We start from the raw sequence: 27,046 nt of genomic DNA, 5'->3' as shown, positions 1-27,046 counted from the left end.
TGTCATGTGTCAGGTTACTTTATTAATGGGTCACTGACAAATACATAAAGTTATTGATTTCATAACAATACAATATAATGGATATGTTCACAAAAATACCTAAAATGTCAGGCAAAAGCAAAAATCACATTCTAACAGTATAACAATGCTTTTGTGTAAATATAAAAAAGCTCAACTTAATATAACAAGACAAATGCATGCAGTATTACAGAGTGAATTTATACTAACCAACACTCAGCCATATAACAGGTGACAGACGTGATGGCAAATCTTAAAAACTTCCAACCCTGTTTGTCTTGTGAAAAACAAAAAAGCTACAAAAATCATTCATTTCATTCAAAGTGTGCTGGATGTTGTTCTCTAATGCATTGGGGTCGTAAAAGTACAAACAAGATGTGAATTTGGGCTTTCACATAACGTATCTATCACCTGTAAAGCCTTAAGAGTCCCACAGGAACAAGGTTGGTGATTGGTTATACCACATTTTATAGACAATAAAGTGCTTATTTATAAAACCAATAGATAGCTACCTAAATGCTATGCGACAGCAGGAGAGAACGCACCAGCTTAACAAAAACCTGTCACTTATCCATATCCCATTGTGAGACTGCAGAAAATAATTCAAGAGAACAGCAGCAAGGAGAAAGACAAAAGACTCCTCTTATTACCTCATTCAGAAATGAAAAGTATAAACCACACATTCTGAAAAGTGAATAGGCTCAGAAATGTTGATTTTGATTGTAGATATTAAAAAGTCCAAAATTTAAAATCACTGATGACATCCTTTAACCTGGACAGACATTAATGTCTTCTACCGATATGCTAAAAAGACTAAAGCTTTCTGGCTCTCCTCATTGAGTGTTCCTGGTCCAGTTTTAACGGTAATAGTCAAGCATGTTGTACACTTGTATACGTGTTTGTCTGTGGGCACGAGTGTGTTATTGTGTGTATATTTAAAAGTCACTGAGGATGGAGATGTCGGCAAATTCTTTGCGATATCGATGAGAATAGAGGGCCAGCAGGAATGCCCACTTTAAACTCATGAAGCTCCACACACACGACAGGTACAGACTCTTGGGATCTGTGAGAGCTGTAGTCACACACAGACACACATGAGGAGAGAGAGCAAAAGTTTCAAACAACTGAGTTCAACTGATATGGATAAAAGCTTTACTTCACACCTAAATGTAATAAAGTCAAGCATTCATGAGCTTCATAAGGTCCTACTCACATTCTTTGCGGGAAATGGCGACAAAGAGGAAGGAGATGAGCGCCACAATGGACAACACAGAGAAAATGACGCCCATCACCAGGAAGAACTTCAGTCCCTTTAACCATGTTCTCCAATAGTCCTGAAGGTACATTATGTGTGTGACCAGAGCCCATAGCGCCAAAACACCTGGAGAAATACATAAACACAATGAGCAATTTAGCCCTGGTTTCACAGACAAGGCTTAAGCATAGTCCCAGACTAAAATGAAAGTCTGAGCTGTTTCAGCTGAAAGAAACTTGCACTGACTGATCTTAAAGTATATCAGTACCTTTGTTTTCAAGATGCACACCAGACACCAGTAATGTTTTTTTTTCCAAGGCAAGTTTATAAAAATACTTAAATGTCCTAATTGAACTATGGCCTAATCCTGGCTTAGTCTAAGCCCTGTCTGTGAAACCAGGCCATAAAGTTCAAAACACATTAACTGACAATTTTAAATCAGCAATTGACCCTTCGCAAAGACCCGCCCCCCTTTATTACAGTTGTTATGTCTGACAAGCCTCAGCGATCTCACGCCAAACAAGCGATCATCTCTTCCGATTTTCTAGTGAAATAAACACGAATGAACATCAGAAGGCATCTTTGTTTCAACTGCGTAAAGACATCAATACACTGTTTTTCAAGTTCAAGTCCACCAACATTTTTCTACTCTCCTGTCTGGTTTGTTGGTCAGACAAAAATGGCATATCTGGCGTTATGATTGGTCAGATCAATGTCAATCAAACTCCCTGCGAAGGGTCAAACTGCTAGTAAATTTCAAACAAGTACAAAGAAATGGCAAGTAATGTTGACTTAGAAATTTGGAATTAGAAAAACTAATAGTATTTTCTGGTAAAACATACTCTAACCTCTAACTCTGGAAATATCATTTTTGCACAGTGTACTGCTTTTGCATGTGTGACTGAATCCATGACTCTGCATTCATTATTGCTTTGTCATTCTCACATGCAAGTAAACTGCTGTCTTCCTGTTTGATTCTATTGACAGTGCTGTCTTTTCTCAGTTCTGCATGTTCTGGTAAATTTGCAGAAGAGAATTTTGTGATATTACACAACAAAGTAGAATCTCCCTGACCAACACCACCATATTTCCATTTTCAACCCAGTGGTGTATGTGGGTAGGGGGTTTACTGAAGTCACACTTTTCACTTGCCCTCATAAAACACAAATACTATTAATAATAAACTAGTTTATGTAAAATTTTCAAGCAGTGTCTTGCATTGTAACATGCTTTATACACTACCAGTAAAAAGTTTTTGGACATTTTTTAATGTCTTTTAATGTCTCTTTATTTGATCCAAAGTACAACAAAACCAGTAAAATTTGGAAATATTTGTACTATTTAAAATAACTGTTTTCTACTTGAATATATTTTCAAATGTAATTTATTCCTGTGATTTCAAAGCTGAATTTTTGGCATTATTACTTCAGTCACATGATCCTTCAGAAATCATTCTAATATTCTGATTTGCTGCTGCTAAAAAAGTATTATTATTTTTATGTTGAAAACAGCTGAGCAGAATTTTTTCAGGTTTCTTTAATGAATAGAAATTTCAGAAGAACAGCATTTATCTGAAATAGAAATATTTTGTAACATTAAAAATGTCTTGATCAATTTAAAGCATCTTTGCTAAATAAAAGTACTAATTTCTATAATTTCCTCTCGATTGTATTCTATTCTTCTTTCTATTTATTAAAGAATCCTGAAAAAATGTACTGAACTGTTTTAAATATTAATAACAATATTAATAATAAAACAAAATGTTTCTTGAACAGCCAATCAGCATATTAGAATGATCTCTGAAGGATCTAAAGACTGGAGTAATTATTATTAGCTCTGATTACAGGAATAAAATACATTTTTAAATTAAATTAAAATAAATTACATTTTAAAATATACTAAAATAGAAAGCACTTATTTTAAATAGTAAAAATATTTCACAATATTACTGCTTTTGTTGTAAATGCAGGCTTGGTGAGCAGAAGAGACGTCTTTATTATATAAAATATTTTGACTGTAGTGTAACTCTTGTATAATTATTATCCATGCTGTTTTTGTGCCCCTCACACATCGAGGAATATTTGGACCATTTAAGTGAACTGCAAAAATGGTGATTGAAAGCAGCAAGCAGTTACAGCGTCTGAAATATACCGTATTTTCCACACTATAAGGCGCACATAAGAGCCTTAAATTTTCTCAAAAATCGGTCGTGCGCCTAATAATCCGGTGCGCCTTATGTGTGCACTGAGTTCCAAAATCTGTAAAAATGTTGTGCGACTCCGCTTGACTGACTGTCAGACCATTTCCCGCTGACACAGGGACGTAATACGTACAGTACGTACGCTGGCAGCGATAAACCAATCAGAGAACATTACGTAATACGTACAGTACGTTCGCTTAACGGGCTGACTTTGACAATGACAAGCGAGAACCCGGCATGTTTGATGGCGAAATTGCCCAGCTGTTGAATTCAGACACAGAAGATGAGGACTTTGATGGATTTGTGGGAGAAGATTGATTAAAAATAATGTGAGTGTATTGTTAAAATAGTAGAATAAAGTTCAACTAAACTCACTGTTTTGCTCCCGTTACCTTTTTTGTAGACTGTATGTTTTAGCATGCGCCTTATAATACGGTGCGCCTTATGTATGGGTTAAGTACAGAAATAGACCCCGTAATTGAGACTGCGCCTTATAATCCGATGCGCCTTATGGTGCAGAAAATACGGTACTATGCGTTATAATTATTAACCTTAAGTGTGTTAAAGTTAATGGACATGTTATTGATCAACCACCTAATAACTGAACAGACCAAAACTCAGCAAAATCATGCTATTCATTTGAAGCAGAAACTGACCAAAGTATACGTACAGAACACATGAACAGACTATGCGAAACTATATGACTCTCTTGCACAACACAAACTCAAAAGCTGTTTGAAAAGTGCAAAGTGCAATGAGGAATGAACGTTTTGTGGAGGTAAAATCTCAAAGCTTTTGCTTGTATTTGTTAAGGTAAAGATGTCATAGCAGTCTCATATTAAACACCAATACGTGGACAATGATACGATTTGGATAGTTGTCAGGCCAAATTCTGTGTGTTTTAGCAACTCACTGAACATGTTGAATGGGCATCTATGGAAAGATTTGTGTGAAATAACTTTTAAAAGTTTGGGGTCAGTTTTTTTTTTTTTTTTTTTTAAGATTTTTTTATCTGCTTACCATGTGAAGTACAATTGCAACTTTAAATAACTATTTTCTATTTTAATGTATTTTAAAATGTATTTTTTAAAATCATTTTAATATGCTGATTACATACTAAAACCTCTCTTACATGAAAAAAAAAAACCTAAATTAGTATTTATCTATGCATTATGCAGCAATAAACATTTTAGCTGAGTTGTTTGTAAAGTTCCCCATCTCAAAACTAGACATAATACAGACATTTTATTTTTAAAAGAACCTATATTAATTTATGGACAGATAAAGGCACAAAAAAAATGTAAAATTAGTAAAGAAAATCAGTATTTACTGGAAATTACTTTCAAAACATCACACAATGTTTCTCTCCGTGTCCTAAAACTACAGATTTGCTAAGTCAGCCCACGATGCCCAAAAATGTTTTCTAGGTAGGCAGCTCATCTGCATTTGAAACACAGCCAAAAATGTACCTGATAATCCACCCATCGCGGCTGTCCAGGGCTGTTTGTAAGCGATGTTCCACACTAGAAACGCCGAAAATCCCACCAAGATCCCAACACACGAGTAGCCCACGCTAATATAGGTCTTTTTGATCGCCATTCTTGCCGTCAAATCAACACCTGAATGAATAGAGAAAAAAATATTTAGAAATCCCCAAACAACAAAGAACTATGCAGTTACTAAAAATAGTTGTTGTGGAGCATCCGCTCTTTTGACCTGGAGACAGCGCCGATCCAGCTGCAGTAACAGCTAGTAGTGAAGAAATGTCATTCGCCGGGGTTTTATGAAGGACAGTAAGACCGCCTCAATCAATCAACACACATTTACTGTCATTTACTGCTCCATAACGCGCCGTGTATTATTGTTGCTCTTCGCCGAGGTACACCACAAGAGCAAAAGTAAAATTATGTGTCCGTTTAACAGAGACCAGCGACACCTACGGGTATGGATGAAAATTACACTTCTTTTAAAACAGTTGAGGCTTCAATGCGCAAATAAAGTGAAAACCGCAAAACTAGTCTTAAAGGAGGCAGTTCACTTTCAGAACAAAAATGTACAGATAATGTACTCACCCCCTTGTCATTCAAGATCTTCATGTCTTTCTTTCTTCAGTCGTAAAGAAATTGTGTTTTTTTGAGGAAAACATTTCAGGATTTCTCTCCATTAATGCATTTCTATGGTGCCCCTGAGTTTGAACTTCCAAGATGCAGTTTAAACGCAGCTTCAAAGGGCTCTAAACGATCCCAGCCGAGGAAGAAGGTTCTTATCTAGCAAAACGGTCAGTTATTTTCTAAAAACATTTACAACTTATATACTTTTCAATCTCTAGACAGAGTACACACAGAGCTAGACAAGACGAGCATTTGAGGTTAAAAAGTATATAAATTGTCATTTCTTTTAAAAATTAACCGAACATTTTGTTTGATAAGACCCTACTTTCCTCGGCTGTGATCATTTAGAGCCCTTTGAAGTTGCATTAAAACTGCATTTTGGAAGTTCAAACTCGGGGGCACCATAGAAGTCCATTATATGGAGAAATCCTGAAATGTTTTCCTCATAAAACATAATTTCCTTACGACTGAAGAAAGGAAGACATGAAAATCTCAGATGACAAGGGGATGAGTACATTATCTGTACATTTTTGTTCTGAAAGTGAACTACTCCTTAGCGCGGGTATATTGATAGCAATAGCCAAAAATATATTATATGGGTCAAAATTGTAGATTTTTCTTTTATGCCAAATAACATTAGGATATTAAGATCATGTTCCATTAAGATATTTTCCTACCGTAAATATATCAAAACTTAATTTTTAATGAGTAATGGGCATTGCTAAGAACTTAATTTGGACAATTTTAAAGGTGATTAAACTCAATATTTCGTTTTTTTGCACCCTAGATTCCAGATTTTCAAATTGTTGTCAGACAAATATTGTAATGATGCTAAATTAAAATGAAAAACTTTATGCTATTATCTAAGTAGTCTTATCAATGACAACACGGTAGAGTTAAAAGTAAAAGTAGCAGTAGTATTAAACTAATTTATAATATGTAGGACTTAGAGTTAGTGGTGGAAAACGCTGTATTTATTAAAATAAGGTTCAGGTTCAATTTATGTTTATTCTGCGAGTATACAAAACTGTATGCAAAGTACACGAGTTTCCACTAGATGTCACTAAAACTTTTTTAATTAGTTCCCACAAAACGGCCGACAGATGTGTTTAGCTTGTTTTGTCAGTAAATGCAATACACTTATACAATTTTATGGGTCAGGCTTCCGGTCTCATCCACGTCCAGCTGTTTTTAGATGTAAAAACAGCTCGTTTTGTTGCTTGATATTTCAAATTTATATGTCTTACCATGTTCTTTTAGTGTATTATCTTAGTTATGAACTCACTGGTTTGTAGTTCAAAAAGTTTTACCGTTTACTGCAAATTGTTTTTCTTCTTGTATTTCCCTATAGCTGACAATAAACCGGAAGTCTCGCCCATAGGTTTACTTCCACGTTGATAAAAAAGGTGGATACACTTATCCTAGTCCCAGTCTTAACACAAATTTGGTAAACAGAGTATATTTTGCAAAAAAACACCATAGTTTCTTAAGCTATTGTTACTTTGATACAACTATGAAAATTCAGTACTTTCACACATGGTTTGTCAATCCAATTTATAATGGTGCTTATGATTAGTACTAAAACGTACATTTTAGTTCAACTGCTACTTGTGTGTTAGTTTCACCTATTGTATTATATTTTTAATTAAAAAAACTTTATAACAAATCAATTTAGAACAGTTTTTTTTTAGCTGTCAATTTTATTGTAGAAAAACAGTAATAGATTTTCTCTGTACATTTAAGAAAACGTAAGTTTCACAGTAATACTCAACATACATTTTGGGTCCTGTAAACATTGTGAAAAGCTTGGTAGTCATTTTTTAACACTGTGATATGTGAGCGACAATATATACATCAACATTACATGGTTAACACACACATAGAGAAAAAAACATTGAAACAGCCACACTAAAAAGTGTTTTAATACTCATTGCTTAGAAAATGTTTTTGAAATATTTTTTGCATAATAAACACCACATGTGGGTACATTCATGTGAATTAAACAGTGAAGATACAACTGCATAACTATGAATGATATATAAATCGAGTGATCAATATTAAGATTTATAAAAGACATGAAGAATATCTGAAAACAGAAGCAAGACTGTGCCACTGTCTGCAGTCTTACGGCTACTTCGGGAAGTTGAAAAGACACTGTATACAAAATAAGTCAGAGTGTCTTTCATGTCTAGAGGAAAGTGCAGACAGAGTTCATATTACAACATCCAGTCACAAGGGCACTCAGACAGGCACTTAAGGGGCTTTTGGTTCACATTCCATCCTGCGTCCCACACTTCATCACACGACTTAATCAGAGGTGATGTGCTGGATCATCGCCTCCTCAACAGTGCCAGAGAGAAGTGTTAGATCCTTGTACTGGATCCAGTCCTGCTCTCTCACAGCCCATACAGTGCCCTCCGGCTGCAATACAATAGTTCCACAACATTACAAAAATGTTGAAGACTGCTAGATTACAGACTGATTTATTAGAATGACGAATGATTCATAAAAGCTAATAATTATGAATGAAGAATAATGCATATGCTGGACCAGCTGGAACACCACTCTCTCATTAACACGCATACAACAGTTAGCGGAAACTAGAGATTACGGTTTATAAAAGTTTTAAATATGGGTATTTTTCCTAGACAAATGCATCGATTCACCTTAGGAGGCCTTTATTAACCCCCCAGAGCTGTGTGGAGCACTTTTTATGATGGATGGATACACTTTATTGGACTTCAAAATCTCAACACTCATTCACTGCCATTATAAAACTTGGAAAAGCCAGGACATTTTTTAATATAACTCCAATTATATTTGTCTGAAAGAAGAAAGTCATATACACCTAGGATGGCTTGAGGGTGAGTAAATCATGGGGTAATTTTAATTTTTGAATGAACTATCACTTTAAGTTAAACTGTTATGCCCTACAACTCTATACTCTGAAACCAGTCTTAAGTAGCATGGTATATATATAGCAATAGCCAAAAATACATTGTATGGGTAAAAATGATCAATTTTTCTTCTTTTTTTGCCAAAAATCACTAGGATATTAAGTAAAGATCATGTAACTAAGATATTTTGTACATTTCCTACCATAAATATATAAAAACATAATTTTTGATTAGTAATATGCATTGCGAAGAACTTAATTTGGACATCTTTATAGGTGATTTTTTCAGTATTTAATTTTTTTTGCACCCTCAGATTCCATATTTCAAACAGTTGTACCTCAGCCAAATATACATTAATGGAAAGCTTAATTGTTCAAAAAAAATTATATATATATATATATATATATATATATATATATGACCCTGGACCACAAAACCAGTCATAAGGTTAAATTTGACAAAACTGAGATTTATACATCATGTGAAAGCTCAATAAATAAGCTTTCTATTGATGTATGGTTTGTTAGGATAGGACAATATTTGACTGAGATACATCTATTTGAAATCAGAAATCTGAGGATGCAAAAAAATAAAAAAGACTGAGAAAATCACCTTTAAAGTTGTCCAAATTAGGTTCTTAACAATGCATATTACAAATCAAAAATTACATTTTGATATGTTTACAGTAAGAATTTTACAAAAAATCTTCATTGTACATGAACTTTACTTAATTTCTTAATGATTTTTGGCATAAAAGAAAAATCAAAAATTTTGACCCATGCAATGTATTTTTGGCTATTGCTACAAATATACCCTAGCGACTTAAGACTGGTTTTGTGGTCCAGGGTCACATATATATATTCTTAATTATTTCAAATTGACCCTTATGACTGGTTTTGTAGTCCAGGGTCACATATATAACTCACCTTTTCTTCTTCATCATCGATGAATGCAAGGATCACATCTCCCTTTTCAAACTGAAGATTCATACCTTCATCTGAGTTCTGACTCTGCAGAGCAACAGCCTGAACAAAAAAAATCATAAATACAAATGATTGACCTTGCAAATACAAATTAATGACCGTCTCAAAACTTCTAAAGACACTATACCTTATAGAGGAAGCCAGGAGGATTTTCATACTCTGTCTTTTGGACTTTCACATCTTTACTGCTTCCCGATGTGTTTTGATCAGCCTCTCCTTCGTTTTTCTTGGAGGTGCTGGATCTTCGAGGAGTTGGGAGAGGTGTAGTTGTGTCTTCGGCGTCTGGTACAGGCTTAGCCTCATTGTCTCCATCTGTAGATGCATTGTGGGTTTCTTCTGATGATGCTGCTGATTTAGTTTCCTCCTCTTCGCCGTGCTCAGCAGAATCTTGATGTTCCTGGCCGTTCGCTTGCACAGACTCATCATTGGTTTCTGATGTGTTTTCAGTAGCTTCCTCAGACCGAACCCCTTCACCCTCTGAACACAAAGACTGCCGATTGGATGTGTTGGGTTCACTGTCAAAAGAGTTTGACTCAGAGTCTGATATTTCAGATGCTGTGCTTCCCGTGCTCTTTGAGGGAGTGTCTGAGCATGTATCCATGAGAGTGCTGGGCATGCTGGGCATGCTGAGCTTGCTCATGGCTGGATGATCAGGAGGGAAGGCGGTGTTACAGGGGATGGGTGCAGAGATCGTAACAGACTTTCTCTTCTTTGATTTTGAACTAGTCACAAGAGGAAGAAAAACAAGGCACATAAAGAGATAATATAGACCATGAAAATGTTTAGATTTGCCATTAAATGATACAATATCTTCCTGCTTTTGCGGACATGCAATATACAATAGCCACAAAAAGTAAAGCACAGATGTTCAGCATGTTCCATTAAGCTGTGAACTACAAAGTATACAAATACTTCAGTAACTAATATTTCAGTGAAATATTTTTCTAGAAAAGAGCTTTTGCTCTCCTTTTTAAAAACATTTTCTTCTGTTATGCAATGCCATTTGAAGTAGGGCTCAATAGTCAAAACCTTTTTTGCGCCATTGTAGGCCTTTATAGAAATTAAAGGGATAGTTCACCTAAAAATTTAAAATTACACCATGATTTACTCACCCTCAAGCCATCCTAGATGTATACAACTTCTAGAAAAATATATCAGTTATTTTAAGAAATGTCCTGGCTCTTCCAAGCTTTATAATGGCAGTGAATGGCTGTTGATATTCAGCAGTCCAATAAAGTGCATACATCTATCATGTGTTCTTATTTTTTTTTTAAATCCATATTTAAAACTTCACAAGTGAATGGTGAGAATATGCTAGTCTCGCGAGAATCACGTTTTGTTTACAGGAACAAAGAAAGAAAAGTTTCTGTCTCCTCTGGGCTAATATCGACATCTAACATTTTTCATTCCAAATCCTCATTTTGTATTTCTAATTCATAACCCACAGTGGAGGGAGTGTTTTGCTCCCTCCACTGTGCTTCCACGTTCATCACTTCTCACCGATTTGCTTCAGGAGGCCTTTATTAACCCCCTGGAGCTGTGTGGAGCACTTTTTATGATGGATGATGCACTTTATTGGACTGCTGAATCTCAACAGCCATTTACCATTATAAAGCTTGGAGGAGCCTAGACATTTTTTAATATAACTCAGATTGTATCAGTCTGTAAGAAAAAAGTCATATACACCTAGGATGGCTTGAGGTTAGGGTTGGGCATCGTTTTGATTTGAACGATTCTGATTCCGATTCCGATTCTTCCTTTCGATTTCGGTTCTTTTCGATTCTCAATTCCGATTCTTTGTGGGCTGGAGTCAAAACATGTCACAGGCTCATTTGATTTCACAGAGGATAATTTTATTTTGATTCAATATGAGTTTTAGTTTTAGGAGCTGCAGCCCATGTAGGAGAAAATTAGGAATGCCTCTGCACCAGACCAAAAAACTGATTTATATGTGACCCTGGACCACAAAACCAGTCTTAAGTCGCTGGGGTATATTTGTAGCAATAGCCAAAAATACATTGCATGGGTCAAAATTTTAGATTTTTCTTTTATGCCAAAAATCATTAGGAAATTAAGTAAAGTTCATGTTCCATGAAGATTTTTTCTAAAATTCCTACTGTAAACATATCAAAATGTAATTTTTGATTAGTAATATGCATTGTTAAGAACCTAATTTGGAGAACTTTAAAGGTGATTTTTTCAGTCTTTTTGATTTTTTTGCATCCTCAGATTTCTGATTTCAAATAGATGTATCTCAGCCAAATATTGTCCTATCCTAACAAACCATACATCAATAGAAAGCTTATTTATTGAGCTTTCATGTGATGTATAAATCTCAGTTTTGTCAAATTTAACCTTATGACTGGTTTTGTGGTCCAGGGTCACATATATGCAGAACTTGCACCCTGGTCTGGACTCTCTGTACATGTATAAACTTAATTCATTAAAAACAGTTCTTGTTCAGAAATATGAGCATGTCTGCCTTCTCAGGCTGTATCCGTGAACGTTCAGCACAGACAAGGCCGTAACCAGGGTTCGAAAATTAGTGAGGTCCGAAGTAAGGTGTTAAGAATTGTGCTACAATAACACCCACAAAAGCACTAATAAGGTCTGTTACCATGGTAATTTTGCGCGTGTAATTGAAGAGTGCGCGCAACGAGCACAGTATGACTGACAGGACTGGAAAGTTTTTTTTTTTTATAGGTGAGGAAATTTTTATTTTATAAGAAGTTATAAAAAATAATTTTAGAATTTCACGCACATCTTTCAAAATAATAGTCCAGCGTCAGAAAAAAAAACAGAATTAGGTTTGTTGTTTCTTTGACTGCACACTCCGCGACCCACTCAAAACGTTTTTGCGAAAAGTTGAGAAACACTTCTTTAATTAATGTTTTTTGACGACTTAAGGTTAACTAAAGAGCATGAGACGTCTTCCTGCTGGCCAGTAGCGTTAACGTTATTTGACATAGTAGCATAGCCTATTTCATTCTTTAGCAAACAGATTGGTATGCTATTGTTTTTGATAGTGTTATACATTTATTTCAGATATTAACGATGAACACTGTGTTTGTCTTACCGATTGTGCTATCTTCCTGTCAGCAATTAAGTTACAGATTGTCTATAAGCTTTTTTATGAATGTACAATGTACAATGTTGCCAGATTTTGCTACGAAAAACAAGCAATTACAAAAAGAAAGAAAAAGATATCCGAAATAAGTTCAAATCTTGTGTTTTGTAAATAAGATTAATATATCACTAACACTAACGTTCAAATTTCCACTTTATACACGTCCCAAAGTGTCACACTAAATTGGAAAAACGAGTCAAAAAACACGTATAATAGGTGGATCTGGCAACAAACGGAACAAACCCGCGCTCTCACTCAACGCGCTCTCAAGCCCTGTTCACTGCGTTTAGCTTCTCGCAGCAACATGAATTGCAAAGACTCATGTGATTTGAGGTGGTTTAAACGGCTAAATAATCATTCAGAGAGCTTAACATTTTATTTTTGAAAAAAAATGACCGAAGTCCGGACTGCATCCTCCCGTGCAAGATATCATTTTGTCACATGTGTTGCACTGTGCCGACCCAGGCTTTTTTAGTGTGAAATAAAGCCACACTTTTGAGCGCCGCTTACCGTGCTCCATAGCTGCAACTGAACAAGCGCGCGGCAAGCACTTCCGGAAATACGGTGGCCACAATTGAAACCAAAACTTGCGTGTTTGGAACCGATGATCGGAATCTAAAACAAATTTTATAAACGATACCAATGGCATCGTAATTTTGTTAACGGTTCCAAGTTGGAACCGGTTCTCGATGCCCAACCCTACTTGAGGTTGAGTAAATCATGGTGTAATTTAAATTTTTGGGTGAACCATCTCTTTAAGTACAAGCAAATACCAGACATTACCTGTTAAGGCCTTTGACGATGAAGGGTTTGGTGGAGTGCTGATCCTCAAGCTTCTTCATCATATTATAAATGTTATGATTCAACTGAAACGTGACAATTAAATTGTCAATCATCAACAATAACTCATTAAACATTAAGCAGTGTTGGTTGAAAAGAAATCTTGTGAGTCACACTGAGTTAAGTTTAATTAATGTAACTGAACACTGCAAGTTCAGAAGAGCACACTATGCATGTGAATGTCCACCCCAGAAGTACTTACTTTTATACTAAACAAATTTTCAAATGTTAAAGAAAGAGCATCAAAGCAAAATAATTCACAAACACAAATGATACATTCTTACCATACTCATTTCTTTGTAGAAGACATCCCGAAGGTTTGAAATGTTCTGGAACATGGTAACGTAGCAGCTTATACGGCTGAAAGCAGGAAGAGAGTGTAGCCAAATTTAGATACATTACTATTAGTGTCACCACAGTACATTTTGTTACAGACCTCAGTGATAGGAAGGAACTGTCTGAATGCGTTTATCTCTTCTAATTTTTTATTTTTGTTAATAAAGCTGTACTAACCTTTGATAAAGAACAGGCAGCTCCTCTCTCAACTCCTTGTTGATGTCTTCAAATACCTCCTGTGCTTTATTGAATTCCTCATCAGCCTAAAAAGAAGAATCAAAACCAATGGTCATACAATTGATATGAGCAATACCCTTGAGCCGTTTCTAAAATGGGATTTTTAAAGAAATGTGAGCTGACCTTTGATATTTTGGCCTCATCTCTCTTTTTGGAGTTCTGTAGCGCCTCGAGATGATGTCGAGCTGAATCGTAGTCAACCAGCTTCCTTCCTCGTTTAGCCACTCTTTCCTGCAAAATCACAATATTAGAAAAAAATTAAAGCTACAGTAACTTTTTAAGAAATGCTTTTCAAGTATCATGTAAACACCATGTGAATTTGCTGTTAATTCAACACCACGATACACATCAGAGTATCAAAATGCCATCGCTGTAAACCAAAGCTGTAGCTAAAAATTATATTATATTATAAACAATATCAAAAGGCATGAAAAAACTTCAGCTAACAACTAACTTCTCAGTGTTACAAACAGTCATTAAAGGATTAGTCCACTTCCAGAATAAAAATTTCCTGATAATTTACTCACTCTTATGCCAACCAAGATGTTCATGTCTTTCTTCAGTTAAAAAGAAATTAAGGTTTTTGAGGAAAACATTCCAGGATTTTTCTCCATATAGTGGACTTCAATGGTGGCCAAAAGGTTGAAGGTCCAAATTGCAGTTTCAATACAGATTCAAAGGACTCCCAGTCAAGAAATAAGAGTCTTATCTAGTGAAACGATCAATCATTTTATTAAAAAAAATAAAAATGTATATACTTGTTAACCTAAAAATGCTCATCTTGCACTAGCTGGATAGTTCCGTTGGAAAAGTCATGCTTGACGTAGGCGAAAGTACTGACCGACAAACATGAAAAGAAAGTCAAGAAAGTCGCCCTTTACAAAAAAAGGTAAAACAACAATGTTAGACGATTTTGACGGTGGAGGAGGAAATGAGATGGAGCTTTTCGCCCTGTCCTACCTTTTTGAACCGAAGTACACAGACGAAAGAACTAACCATGCATGACCTTTCCTATGTGAAAAGACTATTATTCCTCCGCTGGGATCCCGTAGAGCCCTTTGCATTGAAACTGCAATTTGGACCTTCAACTCATTGGTTTCTATTAAAGTCCACTATATGGAAAAAAAATCCTGGAATGTTTTCCTCAAAAACCTTCAATTCGTTTCAACTGAAGAAACAAAGACATGTACATCGTGGATGACATGGAGGTAAACAAATGATCAGGATTTTTTTGGAAGTGAACTAATCCTTTAAACACCAACCCTGACAACCTTGCAAAACCACATTGAACAGAACTAGTCTATAGATATAGATTCAGGTCTGTAATTACGAACTTTGACATCAGGGAACTGTCCGGTATAATTCTCCATTGTTCGAACAACTTGATCGTTCAGCTTCTCCTCGTAGTCATTCCACAGGAGATCCTCACTCTGTAATATAAAGCCAGAGAGATGATGAAGACATGAAGGGTAGAGACAATTTTTCTAATAAATGTGTCCAAAAAGGCTTGGTTTACCTCCATTATGACAGTCAGGTCTTCTACACCATGCCAGTCTGGTTCATAGATATCTTTAAGAGTCTGGGACAGGCGTTTGGATGATTCATGCATCACTGAGAAACAAGGAGTGTACAAAACATCATGTGACAGCTTCTTTTTAAAGTGTTACACAATTTGGCAGCAGTCCTAAAACTCTGTATCTATCCCTGCCAAGTCATTACAAGTTACAGAGATAAAACAGTATTAGCAGGAAATTATGAAATAAACCCATGAGCATCTGTAGTTTTTTTTAAAAGTAGTCATCAAGCAGTCAAACATTTATTCGGTCAATAATTATATTCAATGCATAGTCCAAATAAACAATCTTTATCTTTGTATTCTCAAATCAAACCTACGACTTTAGCGTTACTAGAGCCATGCTCTACCAGTTTAAATGGTTTAGTATGAAGAAGGAAAATGGATGAATGTTTCTAGTAGTTACTTTTACACCTTTTAGACAGCAAATGATTTTAGATACCATCCATTTAGAACACCTGGGGGCTATAAACACATGCGGCGGCTTTGGTTTCCATCGAAACTCTGTGTACGGTTTGATCAACGAGACCACAAACATCTCGAGTCTTCTTCAATCTCAGTCTCTCCTTCATACGTTCATAAGCCTCTGCAAACATCTGGGCAGTACACCCACATTTCAAGTGGGAACATCAACTATTCTCGTAGACATTTACACAATAAGCATTTTCAGTTCCATTAATAAGAGACATTCACTTCCCTAAATGCTGAATCAGTGAAACACAACCTATTTTTGTGAACTTGTCTTCTCATGCTCAAAACACTAGATTTCACTTTTAGCAGCACCCAGCAGCCTACAGGCCAACCACAATGATATCTGAGAACAATTAGCAAGCAGTTATAAACCGTGCAACTTTTAAACTAAGTATCAAGATTTAAAAGATTCAGTAAATGTCTATTAAAAAAAAATGGCTGTACTTGATCAGTTAAGAGTGGAAGTACCTTTAACAGCATTGTAGTAAGATTTAACATCCTTATAGAGTCGGATACCATCTGTCTGGAAAGAAAAAAAAGATACAATTACTTCACTAAAGGCATTGTTTTAAATATTTTTAATAGCGTTAAAAAAACCTTGTGCATTAAAGTGAACTAAGTACATTAAAGACCTTTTATATCTTTAGGGAAATGGAAATTTGTCAGAATCAAAACAGAAAATGTGTAGGTGGAAAGGAAATTACTTGCTTTACATTGTACGTACTTTCAAACATCATGGACGTTACTATTGGTCATTAAATCTACTGTAGGTTGTTCTTAAAAATCTAAAAATATTTTACAGTCAAACCAAAATGTATTTAGACAGCTTCTTTTTCAAGAGTTTATTCTCTATAGTTTAGAAGATGATAATAAAATATGACAAGAACTCAGAGTTAAAACTGCGTCAGAACAAATTCATCTTGATAATATCAGGTAACTTTGACAGAAAGGCATGTGATGGATTACAATCAACCAAGAATTATTCAGACCACTCTTAGTATGACGATATTTACACAACTATCAATACTTTGACCAATTACCAAGCAATGCTTAATTTTGTTTAGTCTGTGGTGTAAAAAGGTTGCATTAGCAAATAAAGAAAAAACACTTAAGCACTACATGCTCAGGTCAAAGTGTTTTTATCAATTTTAATGGCAGTCCACTCACTAAAGATTTCTTTGGTATAATATATCACAGTTAACTTTAACTGCTATCCTCACTTACATAAATGAACTATAGTGTCCTGCACTCACTAGTGAAAAAAAAAATAAAAAATTATATCTGGCATCTGATTATTTTTGGTTTGACTGTATACATTCAAAAAGATTTAGTTTATGAAAAAAGGTTTATTCGGTTACAGCCTATAGAGCCTTAAGCTATCTACAATCAATAAACAAATACAATATATTCTCAGTCATGCGATGCATCCAGGACATAGAATAGGATGTAAAGTTGTTAACTGAAAAACTAGGTCAACGCTAGTCTACTAAAGTTTGTTAGTGTTAAAAATTAACTGTGGGACCAATCAAAAATAGCTTTTTGAAAGTGCTTCCTGGGTTGGCTGACAATATAAACAGTATGAAAAGAAGCAGAAAAGGTCAGTCTTTGCTACTGTATTGCAAAGAGCAGCAACTCACATATTAACATTTTCTAAAGGTGGAGTTTCCTGTGATACTTTCAATGATGGTTCTGTCAGTGTTCATATAACACAATTCATCCAATGCAGTCCCTTTATACAACAATATTGAGTGACCTCATTTAATAAAGTCTAAGGTAACAAAATCTACTGTAACCTACAGCCCATGTGTGGGTGCATGCTTGACTTTCTCCTGTACCTGCTGTTTGTTCAAGTTGGTAGAGCACTCTTCAAACTGCTCATCTTTTGTCTCCATTGTTTTCCCCAGCTTCTGCATGACCTACAACCAACACAATCACACTGAGAAGACCTACTACTGATCAATGTTTGAGACATGAACAGTCAAACATTATATCAGGCAGAGGAACAAGAGTTGTCACTGTATGGCCACTGAAACATGACTCGCCAAGCGGTTCCACATTTATTCTTGAAATATCAGTTTCAGCAAGTGTGATGAGGAAAGGTCAGAAATGCTCAAGGAAAGTATTTAGCAAAAACAAAACTTCTAAGTTAGGAAACAGGAAAAGTGTGCAGTCCATTCTACTAAAGAGTAAAATCTAGAAGAGGAGGTGAGCCTAGGGAGGAAGTGATTGAGGGCAGGAAGTGGTAGTTTTTGTATTCACACTAGTGCATTTCAAACAGCTCTACAACGCACAATATTTACTTACCTTGTGAACATTTGTACCATTTCTTTCTTTAGGACTGTAAATATTTTGAAGCAAATATGTTGGATACTCACAAACAGAGCAGGGTGACATGAGAGCCAAGGTCTGGAACTTAAAAAAAAAATCCCACCTACCTTCTCTTGCGCTCGGTTCATTGACTTCTGAAAGCGTTTGGCCAGGATGCCAGCTCCCGCGCCAATGTTGCCTCCAATGTTGGCACCTAGTTTTCCCTCTGCCATCTTCACTTCTGATCAGCTGGCACACAAGCGATCTTTCGCTCTGATATCTCAGCGCTTCCTTCTATAAACTGACGGTTTCTGGGCGGAGTGAGCAGAGCGAGTGGGTGTGAAAGCAAAGTGTGGTACAGTTAGTTTTCCCTCAAATAAAGTGATTCTGGTTCGCTTTGCGCTGCGTACTTGTTTTCAGGACTGAAACTTACGGGACCCCACGTCACGGCTGTACATTAACCGATTGAGCAACATTCCACTGTCTTGCCCAAACGTGTTTGGTGCATTGTCATCGACGTGCGACTGCATCATCAAGATGCAAACTAGTCATCAGTGTTTGCTAATAACAGTGACGGCTACATTTGCATAAATTCATGTCAAACTAAAAACCACTGCACTGAGAGTGTGTCTATGTCTGCTGGGTAATCTGAAACTTTTAATGGGATCACACCCGCTAGAAAATTGTATATATCAATATGAAACTAACAGTTAAGTTTACATTATTGACTACCAACTATAAGTGTCTCTATAATAAGAAAAAGAACGTGACCGCGGCCCGCGCCTGTTCTTAAAGGAGAAGTTTACTTCATAATTTACTCACCCCAATGTCATCCAAGATGTTTATGTCTTTCTTTCTTCAGTCGCAAAGAATTAAGTTGTTTTATGAGAACATTCTAGGAGTTTTCTTCATATAGAAAGTCTGCGATTTGGTCACCTGGATGTGTGGTCATATTGGCGATACGCAGATGTAAACAACAGCATGGATTGCACAGTTAAAGGAGTAGTTCACTTTCAGAACAAAAATGTACAGATAATGTACTCACCCCCTTGTCATCCAAGATGTACATGTCTTTCTTTCTTCAGTCGTAAGGAAATTATGTTTTTTGAGGAAAACATTTTAGGATTTCTCTCCATATAATAGACTTCTATGGTGCCCCTGAGTTTGAACTTCCAAAATGCAGCTTCAAATGGCTCTAAACAATCACAGCCGAGGAAAGAAGGGTCTTATCTAGCAAAACAATCGGTTATTTGCTAAAAAAAATTAGAATTTATATACTTTTTAACCTCAAATGGTCGCCGTGTCTAGCTCTGTGTGCACTCTGTTTAGAGATTAAAAAGTATATAAATTGTAAGTTTTTAGAAAATAACCGATCGTTAATCGTAGATAAGACCCTTCTTCCTCGGCTGGGATCATTTAGAGCCCTTTGAAGCTTCATTTAAACTGCATTTTGGAAGTTCAAACTCGGAGGCACCATAGAAGTCCATTATATGGAGAGAAATCGCTACTACTGAATACATTGTTATGCTAATTTATGCTGTCAAAATCATATAGAGAAGACTAAGTAAGCTGTAAAGTGTGCAATATTTTGACAAACTAAAGTTAATAGGTGGTAAAGATAAGTACAAGCACTATTATAATATTAGCCTAATATTTCACCTAGCTGAGTGGAAATGATAAGAACAAACACGAATGTTGTCAAGATTCATGCCCTGGAATTCCTGGTTCAGTTTGGCCAACCACAAAAGCCTTTTGTTCCTTAGACATTTTTTTTTTTTTTTTTTTTTTTTTTGCAGTCTTCTCCTTGATTTGTTATAACTTTTGGCAGTCTATACACCTTTTTCCTGAGTAAACCATGAGCGAATTCGCCATTACGAATTCTAACGTCAGATTGGATGCTCTTCTGTTCCGGTCTCCATAGGAACCTATTCAAATAACTCCCATCTGTTTAATGTAGCTAACGTCGGCAGCTTTGTGTCATCTACTCACTATTTAAACTTGGAGGAGTGAGGCACTGACAAATGACGGTCATTGCGATATTGCCAAGTGATGGCGCTATGGAGCCATGTGCTTTTTTAAAAACATGATACACTAGGTATATCCCCATACAACAATGTACTGTTATGCCAAAGTTGTGGGAACAAACAATGTATTTGCGTTGTAAATCATTTGGTGTCACATTGAATTACATTCCCCTTCACTGCATTACAATGCTGTGAATTTAATAATTAATTTAATACACCAATTATAGTGTATTAATATAAAAAAATATAACAGCCAGATAAAAACAACTCCATCAATTCAAAATTAAACATTGTAGCATCAGTACAAATGAATATGTATATGTTTAAACATGGCTATTAATAGTAACTGAGCATTCTAGGTCTCACAGTTACATAAGCAGCATTATGTAAGCCATGGGCACAGTCAGCTTCCCACCCCTTATTCAAACTGCTCAGGGCTTATATATTAAAGTTAGTATGACACAGCACACCAGCTCTGTAAGTCTTACCCTACATTTACTGTTAATGAGGCTCTTAAAAAAAGTTCTTGACCCAACTTAAACAAATACAGCACTGCAGTACTGTTCTAAATCCACCACAAGGAGGCACTAACGGTCATCTTTAATTGAATTACATGTTTATTTACTGCAACAGCAATGTTATTTTTCTGGATTTCCATAATTGACCAATCAGACACTTTTACTCCCATGTACTTTCTTTTAATCATTCACTGGTTGCATGCTTGGTTGTATTTAACATTTGATTTAACCATACAGTGCCCATTACATCAACTGTTCAAGTTTCCATTTGCTAATTAGAGGATCTGTTCCCTTTACGTAGAATCATTGAAGATGTAAGACAGAGAGGATGATGAGTCAGGCAGTGTATCAGATATTTCAGTTGGCACGGCTGGTTTCACCACTCCTTTATATTTCCTTGAGCTCAAACCCTCATAAATAGCAGACATAAATCATTCCCTGCCTGAAGCCAAAAACAGGGTTTGTGTTCACTCGTATCGCAGAAAATATTTGATGTTGTTATTTGAACATCTTAAGTTAGTAAGTGACCTGCCATGAGTCACCTTTTTACAGAAATGTGTTGCATAACTACTTAACAGATCATAAATGAACTCAACAAGTTATCTTTCAATAAGCAGCTTTCGATCACGTCATCTTTCAGGTGCAGAGCCTGTTTTAGCAATACTAGCTTACCTCATGCCATTATGTGCAGCATTATATCATTCTAAACTAGAATCCAGTTCTGTGATTGCATGTGAATAGACAAAACTCACAAGCCAATAATAATTCAGTTGATTTTTGATTAGTGAAACAGTGTCCATCCAATTGTTAGTGACCTAGCCTGTTTGGCTGAGTCTGACGCACTTATGCTCCATTTAGAGTGACCTAAATCCAGTGACGCATCTCTCATGATGCTGCATTCTACCGCAAGCTTCTAGACAATCTCATACCAGGGTGACCACTGAAACTGTAAATCAAAACTGTTAAATAAACTAATATTCCACCGTCTCTAAAATGATGAATGATGTCTGGAAACCTGAAAAGTAGAACCCTTAACTGCGCAGTTTAAGTTTGGTAATATTTAATGACACATACTGGGATACTGGCTAATCCACTTAACCGCTTTATCTAATATATTTCTGTATTTTATGATCTTGCTCATTAGTTAAACTATCCTGATATAACGTTACACTTTATCTTATATACAGCGCATATCAAAATTAAGAGAACAATCTGTAAACACTTGATTTTTTTCTGAAATATTGTTCATCTTCATCACTCAATTTGAAGGAATATTAGCTGTAGGTATACCACTGTTCCACTAACATGTTTGACAAAATATCCAAGGCATTTCAACAAAAAGCTTTATTTTGTGGACAACACAGTGATCAAAATTAGAAAACAGTAACCACTGTAGAGAGTCAGAAATTAGTAGAGAAGTGTAGAGGCTTTGAATGACTTCAGCACATCTGCGGCCTTGATCTTGGTCTTTGGTCCACTCTTTTTCCAGTCTCTTTCATAGTTCACTAACTGTAATGGGTTTCTTAGCCATAACTTTGTCGCTAAGGATTTTCCAGAGATTTTCAGTCGGGTGTTTCATTATTTCAGTGTTCTTATTCAATCAGTGTTCTGAATGGGAGATGTTGCATGTTGTTGAAGGAGGTTCTGATAAACATTTGCATTCACTCTGCCATGTATCTGTATGAGAAGCCCAACTCCTACTGCAAAACATCCCCCAAACTATGACACTTCCTTCTATACCTTTCACTGACTTCTTTACGCACTTGGGCTTCAGTCATTCCCTAGTTTGACCCTGAACAAAATGTTTCCCATTAGAGCGAAATTAATAAATTTGCTTTCATCACTAAAGTTCTCCTCTCTCCACACAACATGCTCCTCAGCAAAGATGAGCTCATCCTTTTAATTCTTTCCGTTGATGAGAGATTTGGTCATTGCAGAATGTACTTTCAGTCTGACTTCTCTCAAACATGTCGAGACATGTTCAGCACTGAACTGGCAAGCAATTCCAGCTGCGGTGTTGAACTGATTCCACATTGAGAGTCTCTGCGTTATCTTGTCTTCTTGTGCATTTGTCTTACGTGCATGACTAGCCTTTTTGAGGGACTTGAAATAATTAGTGTCATTATAAACCTGCAATATTTGAGAAATCACAGATTTGGAATGACTAACTTCTCTTGCAATGGCTAAAAGTATCATCCCTTTGACCTTTAACCTCCTGTTGCAGGGTTTCAGTCACCTTAGAGCAGCCCACCATCTTGCAATCTCAGTGAAAATTGGAGGAATGCTGCCAGTTAAATAGGGTTTGTCATGTAATTAAAGAAATTAGCACCATGTGCCAGATTAACACCAATAACCTGGAGGTATCTGTAAGTGTTTTCTCATTTTAAATTCTTTTTCAAATAACTCGTTTAAGTTTTTTATACTTTGCTTCAGAATCCAATTAATTAATGAAATATGCTTAAAAACTGCTGTTAAGGTAACTAAGCAGTGAAATTATAGGATGTTTACTAATTTTGATCTCCACTGTATGAAGATATACAGTAGATACCTTATACAGTTAAAGTCAAAAGCTTGCATACACCTTGCATAATCTGCAAAATATTAATTTACCAAAATAAGAGGAATCATACAAAATGCATGTTTTTTTTATGTAGTGCTGACCTGAATAAGATATTTCACATAAAAGATATTTACATATAGTCCACAAGAGAAAATAATAGCTGAATTTATAAAAATTACCCATTTCAAAAGTTTACATACACTTGATTCTCAATACTGTGCTGTTACCTGAATGATCCACAGCTGTTGTTTTTTCTTTTTTGTTTAGTGATAGTTGTTAAACAGTTAAACTGCCTGCTGTTCAAAAAAATCCCACAAATTCTGTGGTTTTTCAGCATTTTTTGTGTATTTGAACCCTTTCTAACAATGACTGTATGATCCACCTTTTCACACTGAGGACAACTGATGCATTCATATGCAACTATTACTGAAGGTTCAAACGCTCACTGATACTTCAGAAGGAAACATAATGCATTAAAAGACCAGGGTAAATTTCACTTATTATGTCTTCTGGGAAACATGTAAGTATCTTCTGAAGGGCAGTACTAAATGAAAAAAAATATGATATTTAAGCAAAATAAGAAAAATCTTCATTCTGTTCAAAAGTTCACCTGCTTAATGCATCGTTTTTCCTTCTGAAGTATCAATGAGTGTCTGAACCTTCTGTATAGGTAATATTTGCTTATGAGTCCCTTGGTTGTCATCAGTGTGAAAAGATGGATCTCAAAATCATACAGTAATTGTTGGAAAGGGTTCAAATACACAAAAATGATGAAAAACCAAAGAATTTGTCAAATCTAAAGGATTTTTCTGAAGAACAGCAGGCAGTTTAACTGTTCAGGACAAACAAGGGACTCACGAACAATTATCACTAAACAAAAAACAGGTGTGGATCACACATCTGTATTTAGTATTAAGTACACAGTATTTGGAATCAACTGTATGTAAACTTTTGAACTGACTCATTTTTTTAAATTCAGCTATTATTTTCTCTTGTGGACTATATGTAAACATCTTTTATGTGAAATATCTTATTCAGGTCAGTACTAAATAAAAAATAACATGCATTTTGTATGATCTTATTTTGCTAAAATAATTAACATTTTGCAGATTCTGCAAGGTGTATGTAAACTTTTAACTTAAACTGTTTAAAATTACTCAACATATTGTCATCTTAAAATATAGACTATTAGCATGTTTGATGGTTTGAAATGGCATAAACAAACAGGCATCAATTTATTACAGGAGACCTAAGTAGGCTAAAAGTCTGTCTTGAATTTACCACACCTCTATTTAGTCACTTAACTGTCATTTGCAGATGGACATGAGCCATTCAAATAAAACACATGACCCATAAGCAAAACAAGTGATTAGTGCATTAGTTATAGACATTGATGATATGGTTTATGTAATTTGACTTTCATGTAGACATTCGATAGATTAAGAGAAGACGCATATTTACACAAAATGATATTTACATATGTATTATTTAACCATTTATTAGTGTTTAGTTGAAGAGCAACCAACAAATCGTCATTTAAGATGCACATATTGGGTTATGTAATGATCTGATTACAAAGCTTTTTTCCCTCCATCCTTGGGGTCAGTGAGCTTCCCCCGTCATACAATTCTATCCTAACACACAAGCACAAGACCCTCCCCCAGTACACACCATGACTATAGACTGCACATTCCCATCCCCCATGTCTCCTCATGCTCTTCAAGACTCTTTCTGTCTGTCACCTTATTCCAAGCTTAAATATGTAGCAATTAGACATCATTTCCTCCTCTGGTGCAGCTGATATACTCAACATTACTCATGACTATGGCAATGGCTTTAATTGTGAGAACTGACACAAGGTTAGGCCCAAAATTGGCAGAGCTGATATTGTCAGGCAGGTGTTTGGGTGCTGGTGTACGGGAACAAAATGTCCTCTCACGCATGACTGCCTAATACAATGGATAACAGCAGTCTATGGAGGGTGATCTCTTTGTTTTAAGAGGGGATTTATCTTGTCTGAACTGATTAGTGTAGTGTGGCTGTTTGTGGTGTCAGACAACAAAGATCAAACAAGTATTTAGTAGCCAGACTGTGGAAATCAAACTGAAGTCTGGTCACAGTAACATGACTTTGGACCACACTAGGTCCTAGATTTACACTAGGATTTATGTTTTGTCTGTCAAGACTGAACGCTATGTCAAGGCTTAAACAAGCACATATATTGCACAAGTCTAGTATTACGGAAATGTTTAAAAAAAATTGAGGTCAAAAGTTTACATACACTTGTAGAATCTGCAAAATGTTAATTATTTTAGCAAAATAGATCGATCATACAAAATGCATGTTATTTTTTATTTAGTACTGACCTGAGTTAGATATTTAATTATTTTTATTATAGTCCACAAAAGAAAATAATAGTTGAATTTACAAAAATGAGGCTGAACCCTGTTCAAAAGGTTACATTAACTTCTTAATACTGTGTTGTTACCTGAATGACCCACAGCTGCTTTTTTTGTTTTGTTTAGTGATAGTTGTTCATGAGTCCCTTGTTTGTCCTGAACAGTTACACTGCCTGCTGTTTTTCAGAAAAATCCTTCAGGTCCCACAAATTCTTTAGTTTTTCAGCATTTTTGTGTATTTGAACCCTTTCAACAATGACTGTATGATTTTGAGATCCATCTTTTCACACTGAGGACAACTGAGGGACTGCAACTATTACAAAAGGTTCAAACGCTCACTGATGCTCCAGAAGGAAAAACTACGCATTAATAATAATACTTACATGTTTCCCAGAAGACATAAGGGTCTTAATGCATCATGTTTCCTTCTGGAGCATCAGTGAGCATTTGAATATTCTGTAATAGTTGCATGAGAGTATTAAGAATATTAAAAAAACACTGTATTAGGAATCAAGGGGATGCAAACTTTTGAACGGGGCATTTTTATAAATTCCTCATTTTCTTGTGGACTATATGTAAACTCTTTTATGTGAAATATCTTATTCAGGTCAGTATTAAATAACAATGATCAAAACATTTATTTCTATTTACAAATCTTTGTTAATAAAAATACAGTCATTCACTGTTTGTTCATGTTAGTTTACAGTGCATTAATTAATGTTAACCAACACAACGTGTGATTTTAATAATGCATTAGTAATTGCTGAAATTAAGATTATTAAATGCTGTGGAAGTATTGTTCATTCTAATGTTAACTAATGAACCTTATTGTATAGAGTTAAAAAAAATAATAATATAAATATCCACTTACAACTACCCGTTTTATGCACCTTTAAAACAACTTGTTCAAATATCCTGAGGAAAACTTAGTAGCCCATAAATTATCATATTCTTAGAATGCAAATATATATATATATATATATATATATATATATATATATATATATAAAATCTATAAATAAAACAGATTGTGTTACAAGAAAATACTATTTCAGACTTTTTACTTCAAAATTTCATGTTACTTGGCATTACTTTTGTAACTATTTGTGAAAATTACTAGCGATTTCTCAGTGCAACAAACATTACAAACACACATAGGTTATGGTTTTACATTGTTTATTGAACAAAAA

At 35.4% G+C, this 27,046-nt stretch overlaps 2 protein-coding genes across 2 annotated transcripts; both read right to left on the bottom strand.

Annotated features, from left to right (window-relative positions):
* Window positions 1-2: 2 nt before the first annotated feature.
* slc48a1b (solute carrier family 48 member 1b) lies at window positions 3-5,351 on the bottom strand. The gene is made up of 4 exons (XM_073851925.1): window positions 5,190-5,351; window positions 4,943-5,092; window positions 1,232-1,399; window positions 3-1,090 (listed from the first exon to the last, which is right to left on the bottom strand). Exons 2-4 carry the CDS (start codon window positions 5,070-5,072, stop codon window positions 954-956), a joined length of 435 nt encoding a protein of 144 aa, XP_073708026.1. The 5' UTR covers window positions 5,073-5,092; window positions 5,190-5,351; the 3' UTR covers window positions 3-953.
* Window positions 5,352-7,264: 1,913 nt separating this feature from the next.
* On the bottom strand, window positions 7,265-18,801 carry bin2b (bridging integrator 2b). Its single transcript, XM_073852085.1, has 12 exons — window positions 18,484-18,801; window positions 17,884-17,964; window positions 16,517-16,571; window positions 15,521-15,615; window positions 15,339-15,434; window positions 14,128-14,235; window positions 13,945-14,030; window positions 13,716-13,791; window positions 13,375-13,457; window positions 9,592-10,186; window positions 9,408-9,506; window positions 7,265-8,005 (listed from the first exon to the last, which is right to left on the bottom strand). The coding sequence occupies exons 1-12, from the start codon at window positions 18,586-18,588 to the stop codon at window positions 7,892-7,894; spliced, it is 1,593 nt and encodes a 530-aa protein (XP_073708186.1). The 5' UTR covers window positions 18,589-18,801; the 3' UTR covers window positions 7,265-7,891.
* Between the last annotated feature and the right edge of the window lie 8,245 nt (window positions 18,802-27,046).

This window comes from Garra rufa, chromosome 12 (assembly GCF_049309525.1).
Source record: "Garra rufa chromosome 12, GarRuf1.0, whole genome shotgun sequence".
Classification (NCBI taxonomy): domain Eukaryota; kingdom Metazoa; phylum Chordata; class Actinopteri; order Cypriniformes; family Cyprinidae; genus Garra; species Garra rufa.
The sequence above is the reverse complement of the archived record's forward strand: the minus strand, read 5'-3'. Positions and strand labels throughout refer to the sequence as shown.